At 37.9% G+C, this 24,348-nt stretch overlaps 1 protein-coding gene across 1 annotated transcript in view; it reads left to right on the top strand.

Annotated features, from left to right (window-relative positions):
* Positions 1-24,348, top strand: part of LOC126295193 (uncharacterized) — an 83,830-nt gene that overhangs the window by 44,512 nt on the left and 14,970 nt on the right. The window contains exons 4-5 of the mRNA XM_049987497.1: positions 10,118-10,210; positions 23,361-23,398. Coding sequence (XP_049843454.1) covers positions 10,118-10,210; positions 23,361-23,398 — 131 coding nt within the window. The remainder of the gene's footprint in view (positions 1-10,117; positions 10,211-23,360; positions 23,399-24,348) is intronic.

Genomic DNA, 24,348 nt, shown 5'->3' with positions numbered 1-24,348 from the left:
TGGAACAATAATTACATAGAGATTTCATAGTCAGCAGTTGAGCACTGGATAAAAACATTCTGTCCCATCAAGATTAAAACATGAATGGTAGCTCTTTTGTTATTTTGTAACAAATGGAACCTTGAATATGCTTAAAAATTAGACCATTTATTTAAAAAAAAATAGGGGCAAACATTTAAGCAAAAATAATTTTTATCCACATGTTAAGCAAAGGAAGGACAGTAAGTAGATGTGCATTTAAAATGTAATCATAAATATTCAGTATATAAAATTGGTTCACTTGTCTTCACAGAAAACCCACATGATCTCCTGTAAGTCAGGAACTGCAGTCACTGGCAATTGTATGGCAAGTCATGTGGAAATGGCTACAGATGGACAGGTTACTCTTCATTATTGACACCATGTCTCAGTAAAGAATTACCTCCATTGGTATAAAGAATGGAAAACACCATCTGGATGGCTACTTTTTCAAAATTACTGATCACATGTTTTGATTTGATCAGCGGATCATTTTCAGATCTAAATTAGGCAAAGGGAAAATGAGGCATAGCAACATAAGTTAAGAGTGTGACACTACCAATAATACAAACAACAGTATGCCAAATAACATTAATACTTCATATACTCATTCATTTCTAGTGCTGCATGGTGTAGTTAAATAGAAGTGACAACAATGAACATAAAACTATGAAAACAGTACAGAGCATGCAAGGGGAAATGTTGCATAGTCAGGTGTGACATCTGTACTCATCAATGCCCAGAATATTAATACAGTGTCAAGAAGATTCTTATGAAGAGAAAGTATGTTAAAAGTATGTGTGCAATGGACTACATGATTCTTCTTTTTGTCCTTCTACCATCATGTTTTAAGTGATATCACCTGTGCTGGTCAACATGTTCTAGCAATCTCTTCTGTGGTTGTCACCTCTTTCTTGTCCCTTGTGGTTTGTAATCAAGAATTAGTTTGGAAGTTGCCTTCAGGCATTCTATCTACATGTTCCCACCATCTGTTTTTATTTCTTGTGCACTGAATCAACTTGCAGTTCATTCCTAATGTCTTCATTTCTGAAACTATCTTCCCTGCTTCAGAGAGCTGTCTGTCATTGATTTGTTGGCTTCTGAATGTAACATGAAAATCCCCACTAATAAGACAAGTGAAAATCATCCACCAGATCAAAAATTGTTATAAATAGTGTGATTCTGGAAGAGGTAACTCACTTTGTGTCACAGTTGTTGCATAAGTTGAGATTTTTGCAATGATATTGATAACAAGATCATGAAAGTTGAAACAATGTGTCTTCCATGATAAAAGTGAAACCACACATGTGAGAAACACTATTACTGTAAATTGTATGTTTTTGTTAACGTTTATGTTTTTTGTGAGACAGAAATGGTACTTTTAACACACACATCAGATTTGTATTGTTCTGATGCTTTATTTCTTAAAACACAACTGGAAGAACTTGTCATTTGTAGAATAAGGGAGTCTTACTCGAAACTCTGATTTAAGTGGGAAACAGAATCTGGTTATAAAAAAGGTTATGTTTTAGAAAATAATTATACTACATTTTGATCAATGAGTTGCAAGATATTAGAGGGGAAACAGAATGGCCTCAGAGATTTACCACATACCACAGCAATTTGTGTGACAAATGAGACACCAATGTGTTTAACCAGGCCACAGTCTGCACCAACCACCATCTTTCCAAGGCCAGCTGACATGAAAAAACATTGTTGTCAGGAGGAGTGAGCCACTGGGGATTGTATGTTCACTGGAGAACGTTGTCATAAATAAAAATTAGTGGTGTGGGAAAACTCTTTCTTTTGGAAGTATAAATTTGCTGCTCTTCAAGCAATCAAGATATCACTTGTCGTTAACTACAAAAAATCACCATGTTGTTATTGTCAATATGTGTGATTTTATGTTTGTTTGTTGACAAATGTCTACCTAGTGCAGTTTTACTTTGTGTAATACTATGTTTTATGTTTTTACCACCAGTGACAAACTACACCTGGCTGCAACAAGTATCAATAATTTCATGTTTTAATGTCATTTTCAACACCATTCCCAGCATTATAGTGGTACACTCACAGAATTTTTTGTATTGTTGCATCTCATTCTTCCACACACCAACCTAGACTTGAAGATGATCTGCTATTCAAACCAAAACTAGCTATTAATTAATTAACAGTGGTGATCCAGATAATGTTTTTCATTGATTAAAACAGCAGTTGAGATTGCAATAACATTTGTTACCAGTTTCAGATTATGTTAAAACCATCCTCAAATTCTTTAGGCCCCCTATGGGTGGTGCTGTGCACAATTGTGGCATTGTGAAGAACTGAACAGCTGCCAGCACCAGCCATAGGGGAGCCTTAAAAAAAGTCTGAAGACAGCTTTAACATAAGCCGAAACAGGTAATACTAAACAAATGTTAATGTGATGTTGACTATTATTTTGATCAAAGCTAGCACCAGATGTCTGTGCTCCATAGACAATGCTGCCTAAATGTGTTTTTCATTCATTAGGTGAGTTATTAACAGAAACCTAACTGGTGGCACAATGTGTGGTGACTCCTGAGTGGGTCAATGCCAATGCATGTCAAGTGATTCTCTTTTGAATAGTCCCAGCTGCAGACCCCTTGAGAGAGTTTTGAGGGTGTTACAAACCAACTTAGCTTCAATCCTGCTAGCCGAGGTTAAAAGCTAACAAATGTGATGCTTCTAGTTGTTATTTGGTAGAGCACCCAAGTCTTGACATGTATCTACAACTACATATATACTCCTCGAGCCAACATACAGTGCATGATGTCACCACTGATCATTACCATTGTGCCCCACTCCAAACTGGAGTTGTGGAGAATTGACTGGCTATGTGCTTCCATAGGACACCTGACCTTTTTTATCCTGTTTTCTTAAGCCGTATGAGATGTATGTTGATGGAAATGTCTCATTCTGTAGTCCATTGCAAAATCTGTTTCCCATCTAGAATAATTCCTTCCAAAATTTCTCCTGATACGCTCACAGTTTCACACTGGATTCCTTCCCCTCCTTGGCAGCCATATCCCCTAATATTGGAACTCCCAACTACCAGTAAATCCACAGACCTTGTGGGCTGAGAGGCTTGCTCTGGAACATGAGTGACTTCATCTGGCTCACGGACTTTGTCAGGATCAAATAGCACCCAGAACCTGTTTGTCATACGATCTGGGGTGGCCCTCTGAATGGCCCCTTATAAAGTCAACATCTAGTCTCCCACAGTAATGCCTATTGACAACAGCCTCAAGCTGTGTGACTGAAGCCAACACCACCTGTAGCTGTTTGGTAAGAGTCACCAACTTGGCTCACATCGGAACAGAGCAATCAGTCCCTATTCATACCAAAGATGGAAAACTGTATACTACACAGTTTTTAGAATGCTAGACTATGCCTAGTAAGTACTTAGACTTGGAAGAAATTATAACATAAACTGTAACGACACAGATAATTGAAAATAAGTCACCGCTGTCTCAGGCTTGTAAATACAATATGTAAAAAAAAGATATACTCACCTTATCTGCAGCAGCACATAAGGTGTGCACTCTGATGGCCCAGCCAACACTGACCAAATCAAAGCAAAGCAAAAACAAAAATGCCAATATGATACAGGGACCAATAAAAGTGTCAATACAGGTACTCCACACTACACTGTGGGATGGACAATTATCATTACACAACCATGTGCCACATGGTCAGTTACAGTGAACATCAACTCCATCTGGATAGGACTCCTACCTGTTCCAGGTGCTGCACCAAGTTCACTTATGTTTTAGAATTTCACTATCATCTCCTTTTAAACATTTTAATGACATTGGTCCTCTCCTCAGACTTTACTCTGTCAATGCAGCACTGTCATTCTTGCTCTTCACAGAAACTAGTTTTACTAAGAGCCCATGGTCTCAATAGATAGCAATACTGTTCATTCATGTTACAGCTTGTCAAATGACAGCATGGATGTCATAGTGTCAGACAAACAGTGTACTGTGTCAAATTTTGCACTTGGTGGCCAAAGTCAAAACTGATTTTTTTCCAGTGTAGACCAGTTCCCAATTAATGCAACTACCAAGTTTCGCTTTGATATGATAATTAAAGTCAACATTGAACCTGTGTGAGTAGCTGATCTTTAATTACAATCATCTGGTGCTAAAGCCCCATATTTATAGCTCCCATATGTGTCTTGAGGTCAAGATTAGATTTATTACAGCTTTCATGAAGGCATTTAAAGTCATTTCTCCTGTGCTCCACATGTGAATAGGCTAGGGAAAAAGCCAACGGGATGTTACCTCTGCCAGGCATTTCTCAGGGGTTTGCAGAGCTAAGATGTGAATGTAGACAGCCCTCTCTGATTTATATAGTACTATAAGTACCAATTCATTATTTTTACCATGAAGTGCCACCGATACCTGTAGATTGAAACCTGTATAATAAACATTCTTCATACTTAGTATCAAATCTCATCGTTGATTTCTCTAACAATCCTTGTGGGAAAAAATAATTTTTTTATATCTTCTGTTTTTTCTCAATGCTTAATCTAACATTATTGATTAGCATTATCAGTAATTACATTACATTGCTACACTTCTTGCCAAAAAAGATGTTTAACTTTGGTTGGTTTCCGTTCATCCAATATGTATGGTTGTGTAGCTGTCTTGGCACATTCTTCATTCCTATATCAAAACATTGCTTTATTTTCTCCCTTTTATGTAAACTGATGTTTAGTGATAGTGGTAAATGGCATTCTGATTTAACAATAGGTAATGTAGTTATCATAATTTTGGTGACAGTTATAAACTCATTCATATGGAATATAACCATGCCTGTATGTATTGTACTAAATACTGGCCAATTTTTAATACATACAGTAATTGACCATCCATCAACAGTATGTTTTGACATGGATAGATAAGAATACCATTTCAGTCAATAAATTTCTTCAAAGAAAATAATGTTATGTATTTCAGACTGGTAGCCTCCAAATCCAGCCTAGGAACAGAACAGTGTGTAGCAGTTTCTTTACTTTATGACCCAGCATACAAGTGCAGTAGCTCAGCAAACATTTCAGTCATTGCTTTATATTGGTTCTCCAAAGACCTACAATCTATTAAAACTCATATAGTGACAGATGTCTCAGGTTTAGATAATAATGTAATTACCCATTTATTATTTTTATCATTATAATTCCCCCCGAAAACCTGTTGCTTTGAACCTAATGCAATGAAAATTCTTCACACTTCTAATGCAATGCAGTCATTGATTCCTCTAACAATCCTTGATCATAAAATGCTTTATTTCTATCCTATCTTATTTCCTCAATGTATAAATTAATGGTAGTGATGTATACCATCATCTTTTGTAATAAAAAAAGACTGTCAAGGAGTTTGTAATCATTCAGTTGGCAGTAAATATCTGTGTGCTGATTGTTGCCATGAAGTCTGCAGAAAGTGGCAGTTGACCCTGAACGATAGAAAGTGAGGTCCCCCACACCAGAACTGTAAAACTCCTACATTTTGGTTACATGATAATTCGTACAAATTTAATGATTGTATTTTCAAAAAAGTGCCCAGGGAGCACAATTAAAAAACTTTAACATAAAAAAATGTTGTGGGGAAGACGAAGTGAGTTTTATTGGCAATACACTTAGAAGGTGCAACAAATCTAGTAGACTATCTACACTATGCTTGTCTGCTGTCTTATGGAGTATTGCTGTACAGTATGGGATCCTTACCAGATAGGATTAATGGAGGGGACTGAGTGTGTTCAGATGAGGACAGCTTGTTTTGTATTATTGCAAAATACGGGAGAGAGTGTAAAGTGTATGGTAAGAGTTTGGGTGGCAAACAGAACAAAGGCATTTTTCTTTATATAGAGATCTTTTCTCAAAATTTCAATCACCAACTTTTTCCTCTGAATGCCAAAATACTTTTGACACCCACCTACATCAGGAGAAATGATGATAAAATGAGAGGAATTGGGGCACACACAAAGGGAATTGTTGACTAATGTGCCCATATGATCTCAGCACTGCTCTGTCCATCCATGCACTTGTAGTCTCAAGGGGCAAAATTGGTCTTTGATCTGTGTCCCTTAACTGTTATTGAGACATGCCACTACTCTGAAGGGAGAGAGAGAGAGAGAGAGAGAGAGAGAGAGAGAGAGAGAGAGAGTGTGTGTGTGTGTGTGTGTGTGTGTGTCAGATAGTTCATCCTACTGTACAAGTAATTTGCTTCTTCAATTCCATTCACATACTGGGTGCAGGAAAATGACTGAGGAAATGACTCTGCGCATGCTGTAATTAGTCAAGTCTTGTCCTTATGCTCCTTGGTGAAGTGATATGCAATGAAGCGTAGTGCATTTTGAGATTCATCACTTACAGCTGGTTCTTATATCTGTGTAAATAGGCTTTCATAGGATAGTTTGCATCTACAAGCCTCGGTGTTCCAGTTTCTTAGCATGTCTGTGACACTGTCACATGGGTGAAACAAACTTGTGAACATTTGTGCTGCTCATCTTGGTATACATTGAGTATTCTGTGATAATCATATGTGGTACAGGTACCACACACCTGAGCAGGCTTGTAGGATGGCTTGTACAAATGTTTTGTAAGGAGCCTCATTTGTGGACTGGTTGCATTTTCCCAATATTTTACCAGTGAGCCAGTCTGTTATATAAGTGCAGTTTCACATTTCTGAACATTTACAGCAAGTTGACACTCTGCACCACTTTTTATCCTTGCCAAGATGTGACTGACTATTCATGCAGCTTTTTCAGGTATAGGGTGACAAAATATATACAACATTATGAATGACCTGCAAGTAACACATTCAAATTCCTGGCTTTCATACAGTAACTAAACTCTGTCATTGTGATCCAATACAGGTGACTTTTTCTGCCTTAACACAGCACAATATGAACATGAGACCTACAGAGGAATGTATTTGATACCTTATGAGATAGGAAAATGTTGATTTGTTTTATACGAACAGGAAGCTTGTGTAGCTTTCATGCTCTGAACAAGAAGATTTCTTAACTACCCCAGTTTTTATCTTTTTTTTGCATTTGGATGAAAACATGAGCTCAGTCCTAGGGATTATAAAAGGAAAAAAGTCAGTGAATTACACCATCAACAAAAAGTTATTTTATAATGGAGCATTACTTTTAGCACAGTGAGATGATTAATTAATGTGAGAGAGGGAGAAACACTTGGTTATTTGAAAAGAATTTTTAACCACAGGTTAATGAGAGGAAGAACAATGGTATGTGTTTGGAATGGCATAAAAAGTATTTGATATTGGAAAACTTTTCACTTCTAACAAAAATCCCACATGATCTTTTGGAAGTGAGAAACTTCAGTCACTGGGACCTGGTTGCAGATCAACCAGATACGTTCTTCATAATTGTTTGCTCCTCATGAAAGCATTATGATCATTGGTATAATGAATGGAAACCACCATCTGAATAACTATTTTCTGTAATAAAGATGGTAAGTTTTCATAGGATTGGCAGATCAGCCCCGTATAACAATTGGTAAAGGGAAAATGAGAGAAGGCAATGCAAATAGTACGTGAGTGCAACACTATAAAATAGTGGTAATGTTACAAAAAATAACATTCAAACATGGACTCATTCTTATCCAGTGCTGTAAGCTGCAGATTGTCAGTAATGGTAAAAATTTACAGAAAACTATTTAAAAAGAAAAGAGAATGCAATATATGGACTGAAAAGGTTAGTGACAGAGAAAGAAATTGTGAAAACAGTATGGAGTTCTGTAAATTACAGTATATGCTATGGAATGCTGTGTTCATTTGGCTAATGACCAGTGGGCTCTTTAGTTTTATAGCCCAGTCAGTAAAGACCAAATAAGTTCAATTAGGTGAAAAAGCGTGTAGCCACAAGTTTTTGCACAGTGCTAAGAGGGTGTCCTGATCAATGTACTAGAAATCCTGACTGGTAAAATGTGTCTCTTGGGATGGGGGAGTGATGTTTAAAGGTCAATTTTTACATTTTATTTTGAATAACTCAAAAACTGCAGTGTCTACTGAAAATATTTTCCAGTAGAAAATCACTCATTGAAATAAAAAAAAAGTAATTTTTAATCTATGACTAATAGTTTCCACATTTAAGGAAATAGAAAAAGCAGATTATTAAAAATATTGTTTGAACTACACAAAATTAATTTATCTTTAAATGAATGGGTAAAAACAAATTTGTGTTCCATATCTAAGTGCAGTGCAACCATATTAAGGGATAAATTATGTTGTGTCAGTGCAACAGGATGAAGGGGGAGATATGGGGAGTAGAAGCAAAGGAAAGATAGGTTGCTAAATTATGTTCATGCTCTTCCTTCCTTCCTTCACAAGTCTGCAAACAAGATAAAACTAGTGGTTCCCCATTCTATCTATCCCACTTTGTCACAAGAAGCAACCAAAGGCTGTCTCGCAAAGTTGTTACAACTGTCCACAATGTGCCTATGAAGAGCTCAATACCACAGTCTGTAGACATGCCTGGAGGCTGTTTATTTCCCACAGAGTGCTGATATCAGTTACTAATGACATTAACACAAGAAACACTGAATCTCTGAAAATCTCTGCATAAAGTTCTATCCTGTTAGAGGGGAAATTGTTTGTGTCACCCTGTATGGCAGTTGTAGCCTTGTTCTGGGAAATGGAAATTCCCTCACCATGATTGATGCTTGCTTTTCAGTTTACACACACACACACACACACACACACACACACACACACACACACACAAAAGCAGACATATTTAAAGGCAAAGAGTTTGGGCAGAGATGTCAGTCGAGGTGGAAGTGCAGAGGCAAAGATGATGATGAATGACAGGTGAGGTATAGTGGCGACAACTTGAAATTAGCTGAGATTGAGGCTTGGTGGATAACGAGAAGAGTTGATATATTGAAGGGCAAGTTCCCATCTCTGGAGTTTGGATAGGTTGGTGTTGGTGGGAAGTATCCAGATAACCCGGGCGGTGCAACACTGTGCCAAGATATGCTGGCCGTGCACTAAGGCATGTTTAGCCACAGGGTGATCCTCATTACCAACAAACACTGTCTGCCTGTGTCCATTCATGCGAATGGACAGTTTGTTGCTGGTCATTCCCACATAGAAAGCGTCACAGTGTAGGCAGGTCAGTTGGTAAATCACGTGGGTGCTTTCACATGTGGCTCTGCCTTTGATCGTGTACACCTTCCGGGTTACAGGACTGGAGTAGGTGGTGGTGGGAGGGTGCATAGGACAGGTTTTACACCGGGGGGTGGTTACAAGGGCAGGAGTCAGAGGGTAGGGAAGGTGGTTTGGGGATTTCATAGGGATGAACCAAGAGGTTACGAAGGTTAGGTGGACGGCGGAAAGACACTCTTGTTGGAGTGGGGAGGATTTCATGAAGGATGGATCTCATTTCGAGGCAGGATTTTAGGAAACTATTACTCATCAACACCACTTTATAATCGCGGCCTTCAACTCCTAAACACTCACTCACAATTCCATAAACAAACACTTAAAATAATTCGAGGCAGAAGCAACAAAAGCCATTGGATTACATGTCAACTTGTCTCAAGTGACGGTGCTACTCTTACTTCATGGGCTGTCCACCTTTCTTATCCTACTATGTTAATGCACAGGGGGTAAGCACACTTTATCTTCTTCTCGCTATGGGCAAACTGTGAGTTTACCAGGTGTTGTGTGATGTCCTTAGGTTATTTAAGTTTAAGTAGTTCTAAGTTCTAGGGGACTGATGACCATAGATGTTAAGTCCCATAGTGCTCAGAGCCATTTTTTTTTTTTTTTTGTGAGTTTACCAAATGAAGGCTAAGGGTCAGTAAGCACCATGAAGTACACCATGTACATGTAATATTAGTGCAGTATGGCACAGTGTGAAATTGTGTTGATCTGTGTTGGCTGAATAGCTGCTCAATAAACTACATTTTAAAATTTTTTTGCGCCTAAAAAATACAAATCTCTGATAAGTTGTATGATATTTATCAAAAAAGAAATACTGAGAACCATGTCATAAGTACAGCAGGGTATAAACAGTTTTAACTGAGAGATTTTTCTCCTCCTTTCAGTTTCTTGGAGATCACTTGGGGATCTCTCGTCCAAGTGATTTTATCAAGGAGGATCCTGAACTAAATTTGGATGTGGATGGAACTGAGAATACTGTAAGCACTCACATATCTGATTTATTGCATGTGGTGTGAAAAAAGTATTTGTTTAGTTGCTTGATGTAAATTATGAATTACTATGGGAGAGGTGCAGATTGTAAGTTTTCTGGAACTAAGTGCAATTACTAATTTTCCACTGCTCTTGTACTATTCCACCTGATATGGATTATCAAGTTATTTGCTTATTGTTCAGAATGGAATCTAAATAGCATTTGTAACAATATGTTTAATCATATTTTCAGTGACCCTTCTGGGTGATAAACATGTTGTATAAGTTTAAACCTGGCTAGTGCAGATCATTTTAAAAAGATTCCTCCTTTCAATAACTTATGATCAATGGAATGTGGACGAATACATTGCACATGACCATCTGTTCAGTGGATCATTGATGAAAGTGAGTTTGCGCAAAAAATTTTTCAAATGTGCCAGAGGTATGAAATGTGACGATATTTGTATGTGATAGATCACCCATGATACATTGATCTTAAAATATTCATAATATGGCTTCCTCAATGGTATATATACACAAAGAAGCTGTAACTTACCAAACGAAACCGTTGGTATGTTGATAGAGACAATAAAATGCAAAGAGTTTGGGCAGAGATGTCAGTCGAGGCAGAAGTACAGAGGCAAAGATGTTGTTGAATGACAGGTGAGGTATGAGTGGCGGCAACTTGAAATTAGCGGAGGTTGAGGCCTGGTGGGTAATGGGAAGAGAGAATATATTGAAGGGCAATTTCCCATCTCCAGAGTTCTGATAGGTTGGAGTCAGTGGGAAGTACCCAGATAACCCGGACGGTGTAACACTGTGCCAAGATGTGCTGGCCGTGCACCAAGGCATGTTTAGCCGCAGGGTGATCCTCGTTACCAACAAACACTGTCTGCCTGTGTCCGTTCATGTGAACAGACAGTTTTTTGCTGGTCATTCCCACATAGAATGCTACACAGTGTAGACATGTCAGTTGCTAAATCATGTGGGTGCTTTCACAAGTGGCTCTGCCTTTGATCGTGTACAATTTCCGGGTTACAGGACTGGAGTAGGTGGTGGTGGGAGGGTGCATGGGACAGGTCTTACACCAGGGGCGGTTACAAAGGTAGGAGCCAGAGGGTAGGGAAGGTGGTTTGGGGATTTCATAGGAATGAACCAAGAGGTTACGAAGGATAGGTGGACGGCGGAAAGACACTCTTGGTGGGGTGGGGAGGATTTCATGAAGAATGGATCTCATTTCAGGGCAGGATTTGAGGAAGTTGTATCCCTGCTGGAGAGCCACATTCAGAGTTTGATGAAGTCCCAGAAAGTATCCTGTCACAAGTGGGGCACTTTTGGGGTTCTTCTGTGGGAGGTTCTGGGTTTGAGGGGATGAGCAAATGGCTCTAGCTGTTTGCTTCTGTACCAGGTCGAGAGGGTAGTTGCGGGATGTGAAAGCTGTTTTCAGGTTATTCGTGTAACGGTTCAGGGATTCAGGACTGGAGCAGATTCGTTTGGCACGAGGATCTAAGCTGTAGGGCTGAAGGTGAGGCCTTTCGATAGGACAGAGGTTTTGGATTGGGAGAGAGGTTTGGAGGAAAGGTTAACTACTGAATTGGGGTGTTGGGTTTCCAGATTGTGTTGAATAGTATTTTGAGGTTTTAGGGGGAGTGGAACTGGATTTGGGAGATTGAGAAGGTGGGAGAGACTGGGTCTGTGTGCAATGAGAGGAGGTTGAGGTTTGTTGGAAACATTGTGGAGGGTGAATTGCTTTTCCGGAGGTGGGAAACCAGGAGATTGGATAGCTTTTTGAGGTGGAGGGTGGCGTGCTGTTCTAATTTTCGGTTGGCCTGTAGGAGTATGCTCTGAACAGCTGGTGTGGGTGTGGGAGAGCAAAGATTGAGGACTTTGATTTGGGATAGGAGTTGACGGGTGTGTTCATTGGCTGAGTTGATGTGTAGGTGAAGGATTAGGTGGGTGAGGGATATGGATTTTTCAGTTTGGAACTGGTATAGAGACTGATGGAAAGATCGTTTACAGCCAGAGATGGGAACTTTAAGTGTGAAGCATTTGGGGGTAATGCCAAATGTCAGACAAGCCTGAGTAAATAAAATGTGGGAACATAATGTGGCTAGGGCGGAGGCATGTTTGCGGAGGGAATGTAAATAAAACTGAATGGGGTCATTGTGGGGGATCTTGTGAGGGTGACATGGTATTAGAATGTGGTAACAGAGGCTGAAATGAAAATAAAAATAAATAATACATGGGGAGAGATAAAGGTGAACTAGAAAGCAACTAGAGATCTGATGTGAAGAAAGTGAAAAAGTGTTGATTAAAGCTATGTTGATTCTGTGGTGAACTTAGATTGGTAAACAACGATGTGCACAAAGGTTAGGTGGTTGTGTTGTCTCCAAAACACGTTAAAGGGTGGAGACATTCGGAAAAATTTCGAAAAAACTGCGTGTAAATGTATAAGAAGGAGTGGTTTTGTGGTGCAGATTATGAAAATGAGGCTAACAATTGTCTGACGAAGAAATGTTGTTGTTGTTGTTGTGGTCTTAAGTCCTGAGACTGATTTGATGCAGCTCTCCATGTTACTCTATCCTGTGCAACCTTCTTCATCTCCCAGTACCTACTGCAACCTAAATCCTTCTTAATCTGCTTAGAGTATTCACCTCTTGGTCTCCCTCTACGATTTTTACCCTTCACGCTGCCCTCCAATGCTATATTTGTGATCCCTTGATGCCTCAGGGCATGTCCTACCAACTGATCCCTTCTTCTAGTCAAGTTGTGCCACAAACTTCTCTTCTCCCCAATCCTAGTTAATATCTCCTCATTACTTATGTGATCTACTCATCTAATCTTCAACATTCTTCTGTAACACCACATTTCGAAAGCTTCTATTCTCTTCTTGTCCAAACTATTTATTGTCCATGTTTCACTTCCATACATGGCTACACTCCATACAAATACTTTCAGAAACGACTTCCTGACACTTCAATATATACTCGATGTTAACAAATTTCTATTCTTCAGAAACGCTTCCCTTGCCATTGCTAGTCTACATTTTATGTCCTCTCTACTTAGACCATCATCATTTATTTTGTTCCCCAAATAGCAAAACTCCTTTACTACTTTGTCTCATGTCATAAACTAATTCCCTCAGCATCACCCGACTTAATTAGACTACATTCCATGATCCTCGTTTTGCTTTTGTTGATGTTCATCTTATATCCTCCTTTCAAGACACTGTCCATTCCGTTCAACTGATCTTCCAAGTCCTTTGCTGTTTCTGACAGAATTACAATGTCATCGGCGAACCTCAAAGTTTTTATTTCTTCTCCATGGATTTTAATACCTACTCTGAATTTTTCTTTTGTTTCCTTTACTGCTTGCTCAATATACAGATTGAATAATATTGGGGAGAGGCTACAACCCTGTCTCACTCCCTTTCCAACCACTGCTTCCCTTTCATGTCCCTCAACTCTTATAACTGCTATCTGCTTTCTGTACAAATTGTAAATAGCCTTTCGCTCCCTGTATTGTACCCTTGCCACCTTTAGAATTTGAAAGAGAGTATCCCAGTCAACATTGTCAAAAGCTTTATCTAAATCTACAAATGCTAAAAACGTAGGTTTGCTTTTTCTTAATCTTTCTTTTAAGATAAGTCGTAAGATCAGTATTGCCTCACGTGTTCCAACATTTCTACGGAATCCAAACTGATCAAACGAAGAAATAGTGACGTTAAAACCTGTTGGAAGCGGCTATAAAATAATCGGTTATGAGGGAGAAACGGAAATGGAAATAAAGCATAAGTTGTTAGAACTAGCCGAAATGGTTGTTTAATCGGTGAAAGGTACTGGGAACGGTGGATTTTATAGCGACAGTAGTGTTGAAAGCGGAATTTTTTTTTGTTTATGGTTTGGAAGTAAGTCATGTATTATTGAGTATATATAGGCAGGATAAAACTGTATGGTAGATTACGGTAAAAAGGGGAATGTGAATACAAAGTGAAACTACTTGCACAAACAAAAAGAGAAAGTAAGATGACAGAAAAGATTTAGAAATGCAACAGTGACAATAACAAACGTAATTGTTGGGTTCAAAATAATGATATGATATATAATACAGGGAAACATGCCACTTGGGAAAAACAAAGAAGCTGTAACTTACCAAATGAAAGCGTTGATATATTGATAGATACAATAAAAGCAATAAAATTGTATTTATATATTTGTCAGTCACAGAACAACTGTTGGACCTCTGCAGATAAATCCATGTATTACCTCACCATTGAAGTCATAGCAGATGGAAACGATCGTCTTCCTGACTCTACAGCTTTGTTAAAGTCTGCTTGTGTGAAGCATAAAATTTAACCCAGTAAACTAAAATGTTGTGGTGTTAATTTTGTCCACCTTGCGCATGAGAAAGTAGATGGTTAGATTCATAAACGTCTTGCAGGAATAAAACCTAACTAATATTGTGAAATATAAGATAGAGGACTGAAAAAACCTAAATCTGAAGACATACTATGCAAGACACTGTATGGTGCATGGTGGTGGGTATGTTCCACCACTATTAGTCTTTCCTTCCCCTTTCCACTTGCATATAGAGTGAGGGAAAAGCAACTGTCTGTTGCGTCAAAGGACCCTCGGGCACATTGATGTCTGGTGATTATGCAAGCATACCAGTCAAGGAATAAAATTTATCACGCTAGGGACAGTGCATATGGTATATTTAAAAAAAAAAAGGTGTGCATCTGGCGGAGCTGGTTCCTGCCTCGCATTTTCTCTTCCCAAATTAAGCAGTTGTTTGTTAGGCTTAATTTTATTGCATATGCATGGCATAGTAATAGTTTTCTATGGTGCACAGACATAGTAGTTTTTGTATGTGGTATCAGTTTGGAGAATGTGCTCAAAATTGAAATCAATTCACTTAGTAAATGTGTTCCTTTACTGTCACTGCTCTGATATTTTACCACATTACATAAGTTCACAGTAAGAGGTAGATCCGCACCTTGCAATGTCAGCTTAGTAGTTGACATTGTGCTTCATAAAATTTTCCATTAGCAAACATGCATATGCATCATTTCCATGTTGCAGCTTTCAGGTTACTGTGCGGAAAATTAATCTGGAATGCATAAATTTTAATTTCATTTTGTCCATTATCCTTGCAATCCACAGTGCAACAGAAACATAATTGATCTCCTCCCATTGTTATGTCAAAATATTCTCTCACTCTTCCAGAATGTTACAATAACTAAATCCAATTAAATGTTTTCAATTTCAATACACACAAATGTGATTTCAAAATTAACAAAAGACGTTAGGAAAAAGAAACAGGACACAGAGAAAATTAAAACCCAGTTTGTCTCTCACAGTTACAGAAGACACACAAGGTGTGATGCATTATATTATAGACATATATTAGTATACAAATCAAATATATAAAGTTTCGTTATGTTTCCTTTACAATGCACACTGATCAACATCTATATCAAGCCTCAAATGCCAGTTCCCCTAATTTTCTCAACATTGACTCTGGAAAAGAAACTCATCTTCCCTCCAAGGACTCCTGTTTGAGTTCCTGAACCACATCCATAATACGGGATGTACATATAGTCTTGGAACACATTCAATTACTTATTGTACCGACATCATACGTATGTCATTTTGAAGAGAAACACTGAACGTTTTTTTCCCTCATGTATACCACCACAGTGTAGTTTGGTAATTTGCCAATTGTGAGCACTAGTCACAAACATGGCAAGTTCAAGTCTGGAGTGAGCTTTCTGTGTGTTGGAGTTCAACAAAAACAAGTGTGCTACAGCTGTTCAATGGATGTTTGGATCCAAGTACAGTAAGAAGCCACCAACGAGGAATTCCATTGACTACTGGCACAACAAATTTGTTACGATAAGCTGCTTGTGCCTGGCAAAGAGAAGCAGACAGTATGAGAGACATTCATAAGGAGTCCAATGAAATCGGTGTGTCGTGCATCTTGTGAACTCAAAATGGTTCCAATGATTGTGTGGATAGTCCTACGACAGAAGCTGTCTATGAATACGGGAAGCAACTGCCACAGTCGATGATGCCATACTGGGACAGATATGGCAAGAATTCAATTACTGTGTTGACATCTGCCAGGTTACTCATGGTTCGCACATCGAATGTTTGTAAAAAAAAAACTTTCAGAGTTTCTCTTCAAAATGCAATATTTATGAAATGTGTCCAATGTTTAGTTCCTGTGCAATAAATAATTGAGTGTTCTTGGGCTGTATTTACCCCCTGTATTTGTGTGCCAATCAAACTTAATAGTAGAAAATCTAAAAGCATGCCCCTGAATTGCTTCAATGTCTTCCTTTAATCTGACCTGGTGGATCTCACACTGTCGAGCAGTACTCCAGATGCATATGCTCCAAGAAAAAATTTGGGAAAACAGGAATTCAAAAGAGAATATATGAAAATGGTGAGACAAATCTGGGAAATTGAGTTTAAAATCACCACCACACAACTCCATAAAACTGCAAACAAGCTACAAAAATGTAAATTTCTTAACTCCACTTTGGATGTGTTTCAAATAGACCAAGTTGTTATAGCTAATAAGGATACAAAAATACTCAGTGTAATAACAAGAAAGGAACTTTTTAGTCATTTCACCATCTCGTACATATAAAGATTAGATTTAAATCTGTCAGGAAAGAAACACTAATGAATAAAACACTCATCATTAATCCTTTAACACCCATAATGCTAGTAAAAAATTGTTCAACAAATTGTTGACTCATATACTTTGAGTTGTAAGAAACTTGCAGTCATACAGAAAACCATTATGAGATTATGCTAACCTCAAAGAAAGAGAGAACACAGGCAGTGGAACATTGCCTGTGGTCAGGGGTGAGTAGATGCTGGGGAACAAGCATTGACAACTTTCAATAGCAACAAACCTCGGAAAATGGCAGGAATTCTTAAAAGTATAGAAAAGGATATCCAAGGCTATAAAAAAAAAAGAGTGTACACTGGGCAAAGATACTGAAGAAAACTTGATTAACAACAACACCAGAAACTTTTACAAAATCTTTCGAGAGAATTTAAAAGGTATTGGCCACCTACAGTGTGCTTCTGCCTACCTGATGGGTCACTTGAACCAACATAAAAATAACAGTAATTTTAGCCAATTATTTTCACTCATTTCTCAACTGTGTGCCTCTGAAATAACAACTAGATTTTGTAGGCAAAAAACTTCTGATTAAAAATCATCCGTTGAGAAACTGAAGGAAGTAATCAGCACTTTGGGAAACAAGTCATCTGCTGAAGACAGAATCTCATAACAGAAGTACGAATATATGGATACTGTGCAACAGTAATCTCACACAAGCAACTCACAGAATTATATTAAACAATTGTGAAACAGAAAAAAATTTCTGAAGAGAGGAAATGTGCATTAATTCATCCTCCCCTTAAAAAAATGAAATAACATGAGTCTGGATAATTACAGAGGATTTCATTGCATACTGTTATGTCCTAAATTATCTCAAAAGCTCTGTGAAGTCAACTGTATGAACAAGTAGACTCATTAATAGGAGAGTATAAGGCACGATTTTGCAAAGGGAAATCTTGTGTGGATTAGTTAGAGGAACAAAACACAATTTTGCAAAGATGAGGACATGTAAATACTGTGGTAACTTCTGTCAAGTGTCGGAAAGGCTTGTGATTTGATAGAAAAAACTTGATTTTAAAAACTTGAGGGATTCAAAATTGACAGGAAAACAATGATAGTTATTCAGCAGACATTAATGCGTACAACCCCAAAAGTTAAATACATGGGAGAAATTGCAGAAGCATTTCAAATGCACAACAGTGTGCAGCCAGAGATTCGTGTTCCCCCTCCAATTTAAAATAATTGTGCAAAAAATTATGAAGACATAGGGGACGGAGATAGGGGATTTGAACTTGAGATTAAAAAAAACGAGAATCAACATGAGGTGCTCTTCTTTGGTAGACAATCACTATTCTAAGAAACTGTAGAGAAGCCAAACTTGTTCTGGAGAAGCTTCATAAAATGTCACAGAAAGCTGGTCTACAAATCACCTAGGAGAAAACTCAGTAATGACAGGAAGCCTACAGACAATCTGTCCATTTTAACTGTCACAAGATACACACATTCAATATCCAGGAGAGATCATCCAAGCAGCAAGAGTAATGTACTTTATTTATCCTGGTCTGATAACGGCCATCAGGTTCTATTTTGCATCTGGCCAGGGTTTCACACATACAGTACCTTGTTTACATCTGAATTACCTAAGAAACAACAATTTTAAGATGGCAAATTGTATTAAAATGATTTAAGTGTCTGAAGTGGCAATGTGAGTAAGTAATACTGACTTTGAACTGGTAAAGTTCATACTGGCAGTACTAATAGTACTACAGCTGGTGGTGGTGGTAATAATGACGACAATAATAGTGGCATGTACAATTAAGGATTTATAAATGTACAAGATAATTTTCTGATATAGTGAGATCTGCGGAAAGACAATTTAAGAAGTCTTCACCAGCTAAGAATTCTGGGAAAAGAGAAGATCTGGGTGGAGCATAATTATATGCTCATATATCAGTTCAAGAGTTCAAAGAGCAAATTAAAAGGAGCCAAACCTGGCTACTTCAGGATATTTGTAGAGGACACACGTTCGTCACTTTCTGGTAATGGATGTAATCTCTATGAATATATTCCTCTTGTTTATCTTCTTCATTGTTTGATGTGTGTAGCACATTATGTGATAAATCAGAGCATATTTATGCCCCTACTCCACCCAGCTGTTGGTTACATCTGTTGTGTCTTAGAAAGATGTAGTCGTCTCAATTTACTGAACTTGTTGTCACACTTAGTTTGAGGAATGTCTCTGGCAGAAGTATTAGATGTATATTCAGGTCTCGAAATATGACAGAATTTGTCATGATGAGGTGGCAGAGATTGGACATTTGCATGTGAGGTATGTAGTTTAGTGCATTTGGTTGCAAGGCTCATGAAGATGGTAGATGCTGGTGAGGGTGGAAGAACAAAGGATACCAAAGTGCACTGTGGGAGTACGGTTCCTTGAAGTGAAAGTGGGAGATACCTCCAGGAGGAGTGAGGTTTTGAGGCCAAGGCCAGCAGATTTTTCACTGGTCATTGAATGGCCAACTGGAGACAGGAGGAGAAAGATCCTGAACAGAGCTAGAATAATCTGTGCACAACAATACTGAAAGCTAGGTAAACAGACTAAAAGCAGAGTGTTCTATTATTGGTTCTAATGATACGTAACCACAGTGAAAATGATGATAAACTGTTAAATAAAAGTAAAAGTAAGACTGTAAATATCATCTGAATCAGAGCCGTGTGGGGATAGTGAAGTAAAAGAAAAGTAATGAATTGTATTTGGTATTGGAGGTGTGAGAATTGAACAGAAAATTTGTACTAAAAGTAATACCAGACAAACAGATAATAATAAGATAGAAACTGTTTTAAGTCAAATATTAGTAAAATAAATTGTTTCTTTAGAAAATAAAGACATGAAAGTAAACACACAAAATTAGTCAGCAAGAACTGACATATTTTTTAGCTTGTAAAATTCAGACATTCCAGTTGATCTGCATTTCAGACTGATCGTTCCTATTTTAGGTCTTCACCATCGTCCTGCCATCATTTGTCCACAAGTTTTGTAACTGAAATCTTGAAATCGTACTGTTCAAAATCTTTAGTCTTTCAGAAGTGAGATGCTCACTTATTGTCACACTTCAGGAGTTTCTTTCTCAAAAGCATGTCAGCTCATGTGGAGTCATCGTAATAAAAAAATTAGTTTTTGTCAATGCAAAGCTACTACTGGAATAACTCTTTGCTGCAGAAGGTACTGTGATTCATGGTCAAACAAAACTGACTGGTTGATAACCAGGAAAGAAAATTCTCAGGAAAATATTTGGTCCAGTTTTCTGTGAATGAATTTGGATAAAGAAGCCCTTTAGAGATATCTATAGATAGACAGAAAAAATTAGACACCTTTAGATAAAGAAGGATAAAATTCTGTGGGTTTATCAGAGGATGAACAGCAACAGGCTCGCAGGCAGATTGCGGTAGCAAACACTTGAAAAAAATTCAAAATGGATCATGGGTCCAGATAAGATACTAAAGAAGTGCGACTCCCACAAGATAACATAATCAATCGAAAAAGTCTAGAAAGACCATGAAACCTACTCTTAAACAACAACACATGGAAAACAGAAATGGAAATAAATGTTTGGAAGACCACAAGGGACCACAGAGGACATATGTAGAGAAATTGGGAAGAATGTAGGAATAAGAAGAATATTTTAAATTTAGACACTCTCTCATTGATGTGTGGCTGTGTTAGATGACATAGGTGCTTGCCATATAGTGTTTTTCTTTTTCCAATTTACTTTCTTCATGTCATCAACAGATACGAAGAAAGTAAATTGGAAAAAGAAAACACTACATGGCAAGCACCCGTATCATCCAACACAGTAACACATCGATCAAGACGCATCCAACACATGGGTAAGGAAAGGCAATATATACAGTGAGATGGAAGGATTCATGATTGCAATACAGGTTCAAACAATAAACACCAGATATTACAGCAAGCATATTATTAAAGATCCCAATACCACAAGAGATAAATGCAGATTCATCTTATTTCACAAGGCTATCCTGGACATGAATAAAGATGTAAATGTAGAATAAATTTATGCTTAGATTTACCACTATAAAACTTTTATTTCCAAAAGAGCCATCAAATTTATCAGTAGTACATATTCTATATACATGCAAGTATAATGGGGTACTTTTCAGCATTTGGTTTAGGTTCATTTACCTTTTATGAAAGTTAAATATTCCCTCCAATGGACATGCAAGAAACATTGAGGCAATAGACTTGTCCCATACTTGTTGAAGCACATTTGGAGTTACTGTGCTCAAAGTTGTTTCTTTAGTTATCCCTAAGTTGCTGTATGGGAAGGCAAATAGATGGAGTCTTCGACAAATACTGACAAAACATTTACATACTGCGAGATCAGACAAAATTCAAGGTCAGCAGCTGAATGTGAGATGTGTATGCCCCTTATGGCTGATACATCATTAAGGCAGCTTACTGTTGGGAAGTGCTCTTTCTATGATAATACATGAATCTTTGTCATCTATATGCCTATAAAATAACAGCACTCCATGTAATAATCCCTATTGCTTTCATGTCATGTTGTACTCCTTAATTTACTGTGGGAATGAAACTGATTTGGCATTTAACGACTTTGATGTTCAATGCAGTGAGCTAGCTCAAGGGAATGGCATAATATTCAAACTGCAGTAGTGAAAAAAAAAAACATTCTATAGCAATTCAGAAATAAATTTGGGGTTCTTTTCTTTTCCTGCTCCATCAATAAAATCTGATTATTTTTTACATTTTTCTCTTTTACTTCACCTAACTCTATGTGCATGACAGGTGAAAGATGTTTCAGGACACTTTTATTTTTGAAGTATCAAGTAGGAAATTTGTTTTCAAATGAATCAATGTTTTTATAGTTAATTACAGAGCTAAAAACGAAGTGTTGAAATGAAGTGTTCATTTCTACTTAAAATTTTCTTCAATAACTTTTCCAGTTACATAGCGTCTCTGTTAATACTTCACTACTGGCCATTAAAATTGCTACACCAAGAAGAAATGCAGATAATAAATGGGTATTCAATGGACAAATATATGATACTAGAACTGACATGTGATTACATTTTCACGCAATTTGGGTGCATAGATCCTGAGAAATCAGTACCCAGAACAACCACCTCCAGTCATAATAACGGCATTGATACGCCTGGGCATTGAGTCAAACAGAGCTTGGATGGCATGTACAGATACAGCTGCCCATGCAGCTTCAAAGCAATACCACAGTTCATCAAGAGTACTGATTGGCGTATTGTGATGAGCCAGCTGCTCGGCCACCATTGACCAGACGTTTTCAAGTGTTGAGAGATCTGGAGAGAGTGCTGGCCAGAGCAGCAGTTGAACATTTTCTGTATCCAGAAAGGCCTGTACAGGACCTGCAACCTGCCGTTCTGCATTATCCTGCTGAAATGTAGGGCTTCACAGGGATTGAATGAAGGGTAGAACCACGGTAGTAACACATCTGAAACGTAACGTCCACTGTTCAAAGTGCCGTCAATGCGAACAAGAGGTGACAGATGTTTAAGCAATGGCACCCCATATCATCACTCTGAGTGATATGCCAGTATGGCGATGACGAATACATGCTTCCAATGTGCATTCACTGGAATGTCGCCAAACACAGATGTGACCTCATGATGCTGTAAACAGAACCTGGATTCATCCGAAAAATGACGTTTTGCCATTCGTGCACCCAGGTTTGTCATTGAGTACACCATCGCCGGCGCTCCTGTCTATGGTGCAGCAACAAGGGTAACCACAGCCATGGTCTCAGAGCTGATAGGCCATGCTGCTGCAAACATCGCCAAACTGTTCGTTCAGATGGTTGTTGTCTTGCAAACTTCCCCATCTGTTGACTCAGGGATCGAGATGTGGCTGCACGATCAGTTAAAGCCATGTGTATAAGATGCCTGTCATCTCAACTGCTAGTGATACAAGGCTGTTGGGATCCAGCACGGCATTCCGTATTACCCTCCTGAAACCGCCGATTCTATATTCTGCTAACAGTAATTGGATCTCGACCAATGCAAGCCGCAATGTCGCGATACGGTAAACCGCAATCGCGATAGGCTACAATCCGACCTTTATCAAAGTCAGAAATGTGGTGGTATGCATTACTCCTCCTTACACAAGGCATCACAACAATGTTTCACTAAGAAACGCTGGCCAACTGCTGTTTGTGTATGAGAAATCGGTTGGAAACTTTCCTCATGGCAGTATGTTGTAGGTGTCGCCACAAGCACCAACCTTTTGTGAATTTTCAGAAAAACTAATTATTTGCATATCACAGCATCTTCTTCCTGTCAGTTAAATTTCAAATCTGTAACACTTCTTCTTCATGGTGTAGCAATTTTAATGGCATGTAGTGTATTTCTAAGTATTGTTTGGAATAATGAGGAGTTAATGGGTTTAATACAAATTTATTTATTGTTTCATCAGTTTTAAAACACCAGTAATTCTTTGTAATATTTCAGGTGGCTGCCTCGATAAGAAATGCATCTGATAATGTAAGGTACGTTTTTATTATTCATTGCACAATTCTTTGAGCAGTAGAAAGTTTGAGTTACTCTATGTGAAAGTAAAATACACAATAACCTCTAGGGACCAAAATACCAGAAGTTATTTTTAAAAAGTTATGTTTTTGGAGTTCTGTTTTTTCTACATATTAACTATTTATAGTATATACATACAGTATACATTATATACATAATACAGCAATATTATGCAGATTATCAGAGAAACCAGTAACCTGAAAAATTATACACTCAGATAATTTTCTAATGGCACAAATCTAGTGTATTGTGCTGTCACAGACAGGGACAAAAATGCCTGAAAAATTGTACTTGCAGATAATTTTCTAATGGCAAACATTCAGTATATTGTACTGTCACAGGAAGAAAAAAAAATGTCTGCTTACTTCATGGCCAACTATGAAAGCATCTGTAAAACTACTCGTAATGATCAGTTTTGATGTTGCAGCTAAACTTTCTAAAGTGTCCAAGGCATTTAACACTTCATGGTTGGTAGGCAAAATGGTCTTCTCCTCATATTCTTCTGATGCATTTTGCACCTCAGACACTAATGTTTGTACCTCAGTTTTACGACTAACTGCAGGATTTGAAATGTCTTGCAAAATATTCCATTTTTAGGTAAAGTAATATTGTTATCATCTAACATTCCAACAGAATATCTCCAGGCATTTCTAAAACAGTTCTGTATGTGTTGTGATGAAACTGATTCCTAGCTTGTATTGGATCCAGTACAGTCAAAATTGGTGTTTCCATCTCATTTTCAGCGATGCAGATTGCCCAAGTGGCTTGTGATACAATGTCTTCATAGCAACAGTAATGCCTTGATTCAAAGGCTGAAGGCAGCGTAATGTATTTGGAGGTAAAAGGTGAACCTTCAAATTAGTTAATATTAAAACAAAAGAAGCCATTTATGATTATCTGTCAATCCAAG

Source organism: Schistocerca gregaria, chromosome 11, assembly GCF_023897955.1.
Source record: "Schistocerca gregaria isolate iqSchGreg1 chromosome 11, iqSchGreg1.2, whole genome shotgun sequence".
Taxonomy (NCBI): Eukaryota; Metazoa; Arthropoda; class Insecta; order Orthoptera; family Acrididae; genus Schistocerca; species Schistocerca gregaria.
The sequence above is the reverse complement of the archived record's forward strand: the minus strand, read 5'-3'. Positions and strand labels throughout refer to the sequence as shown.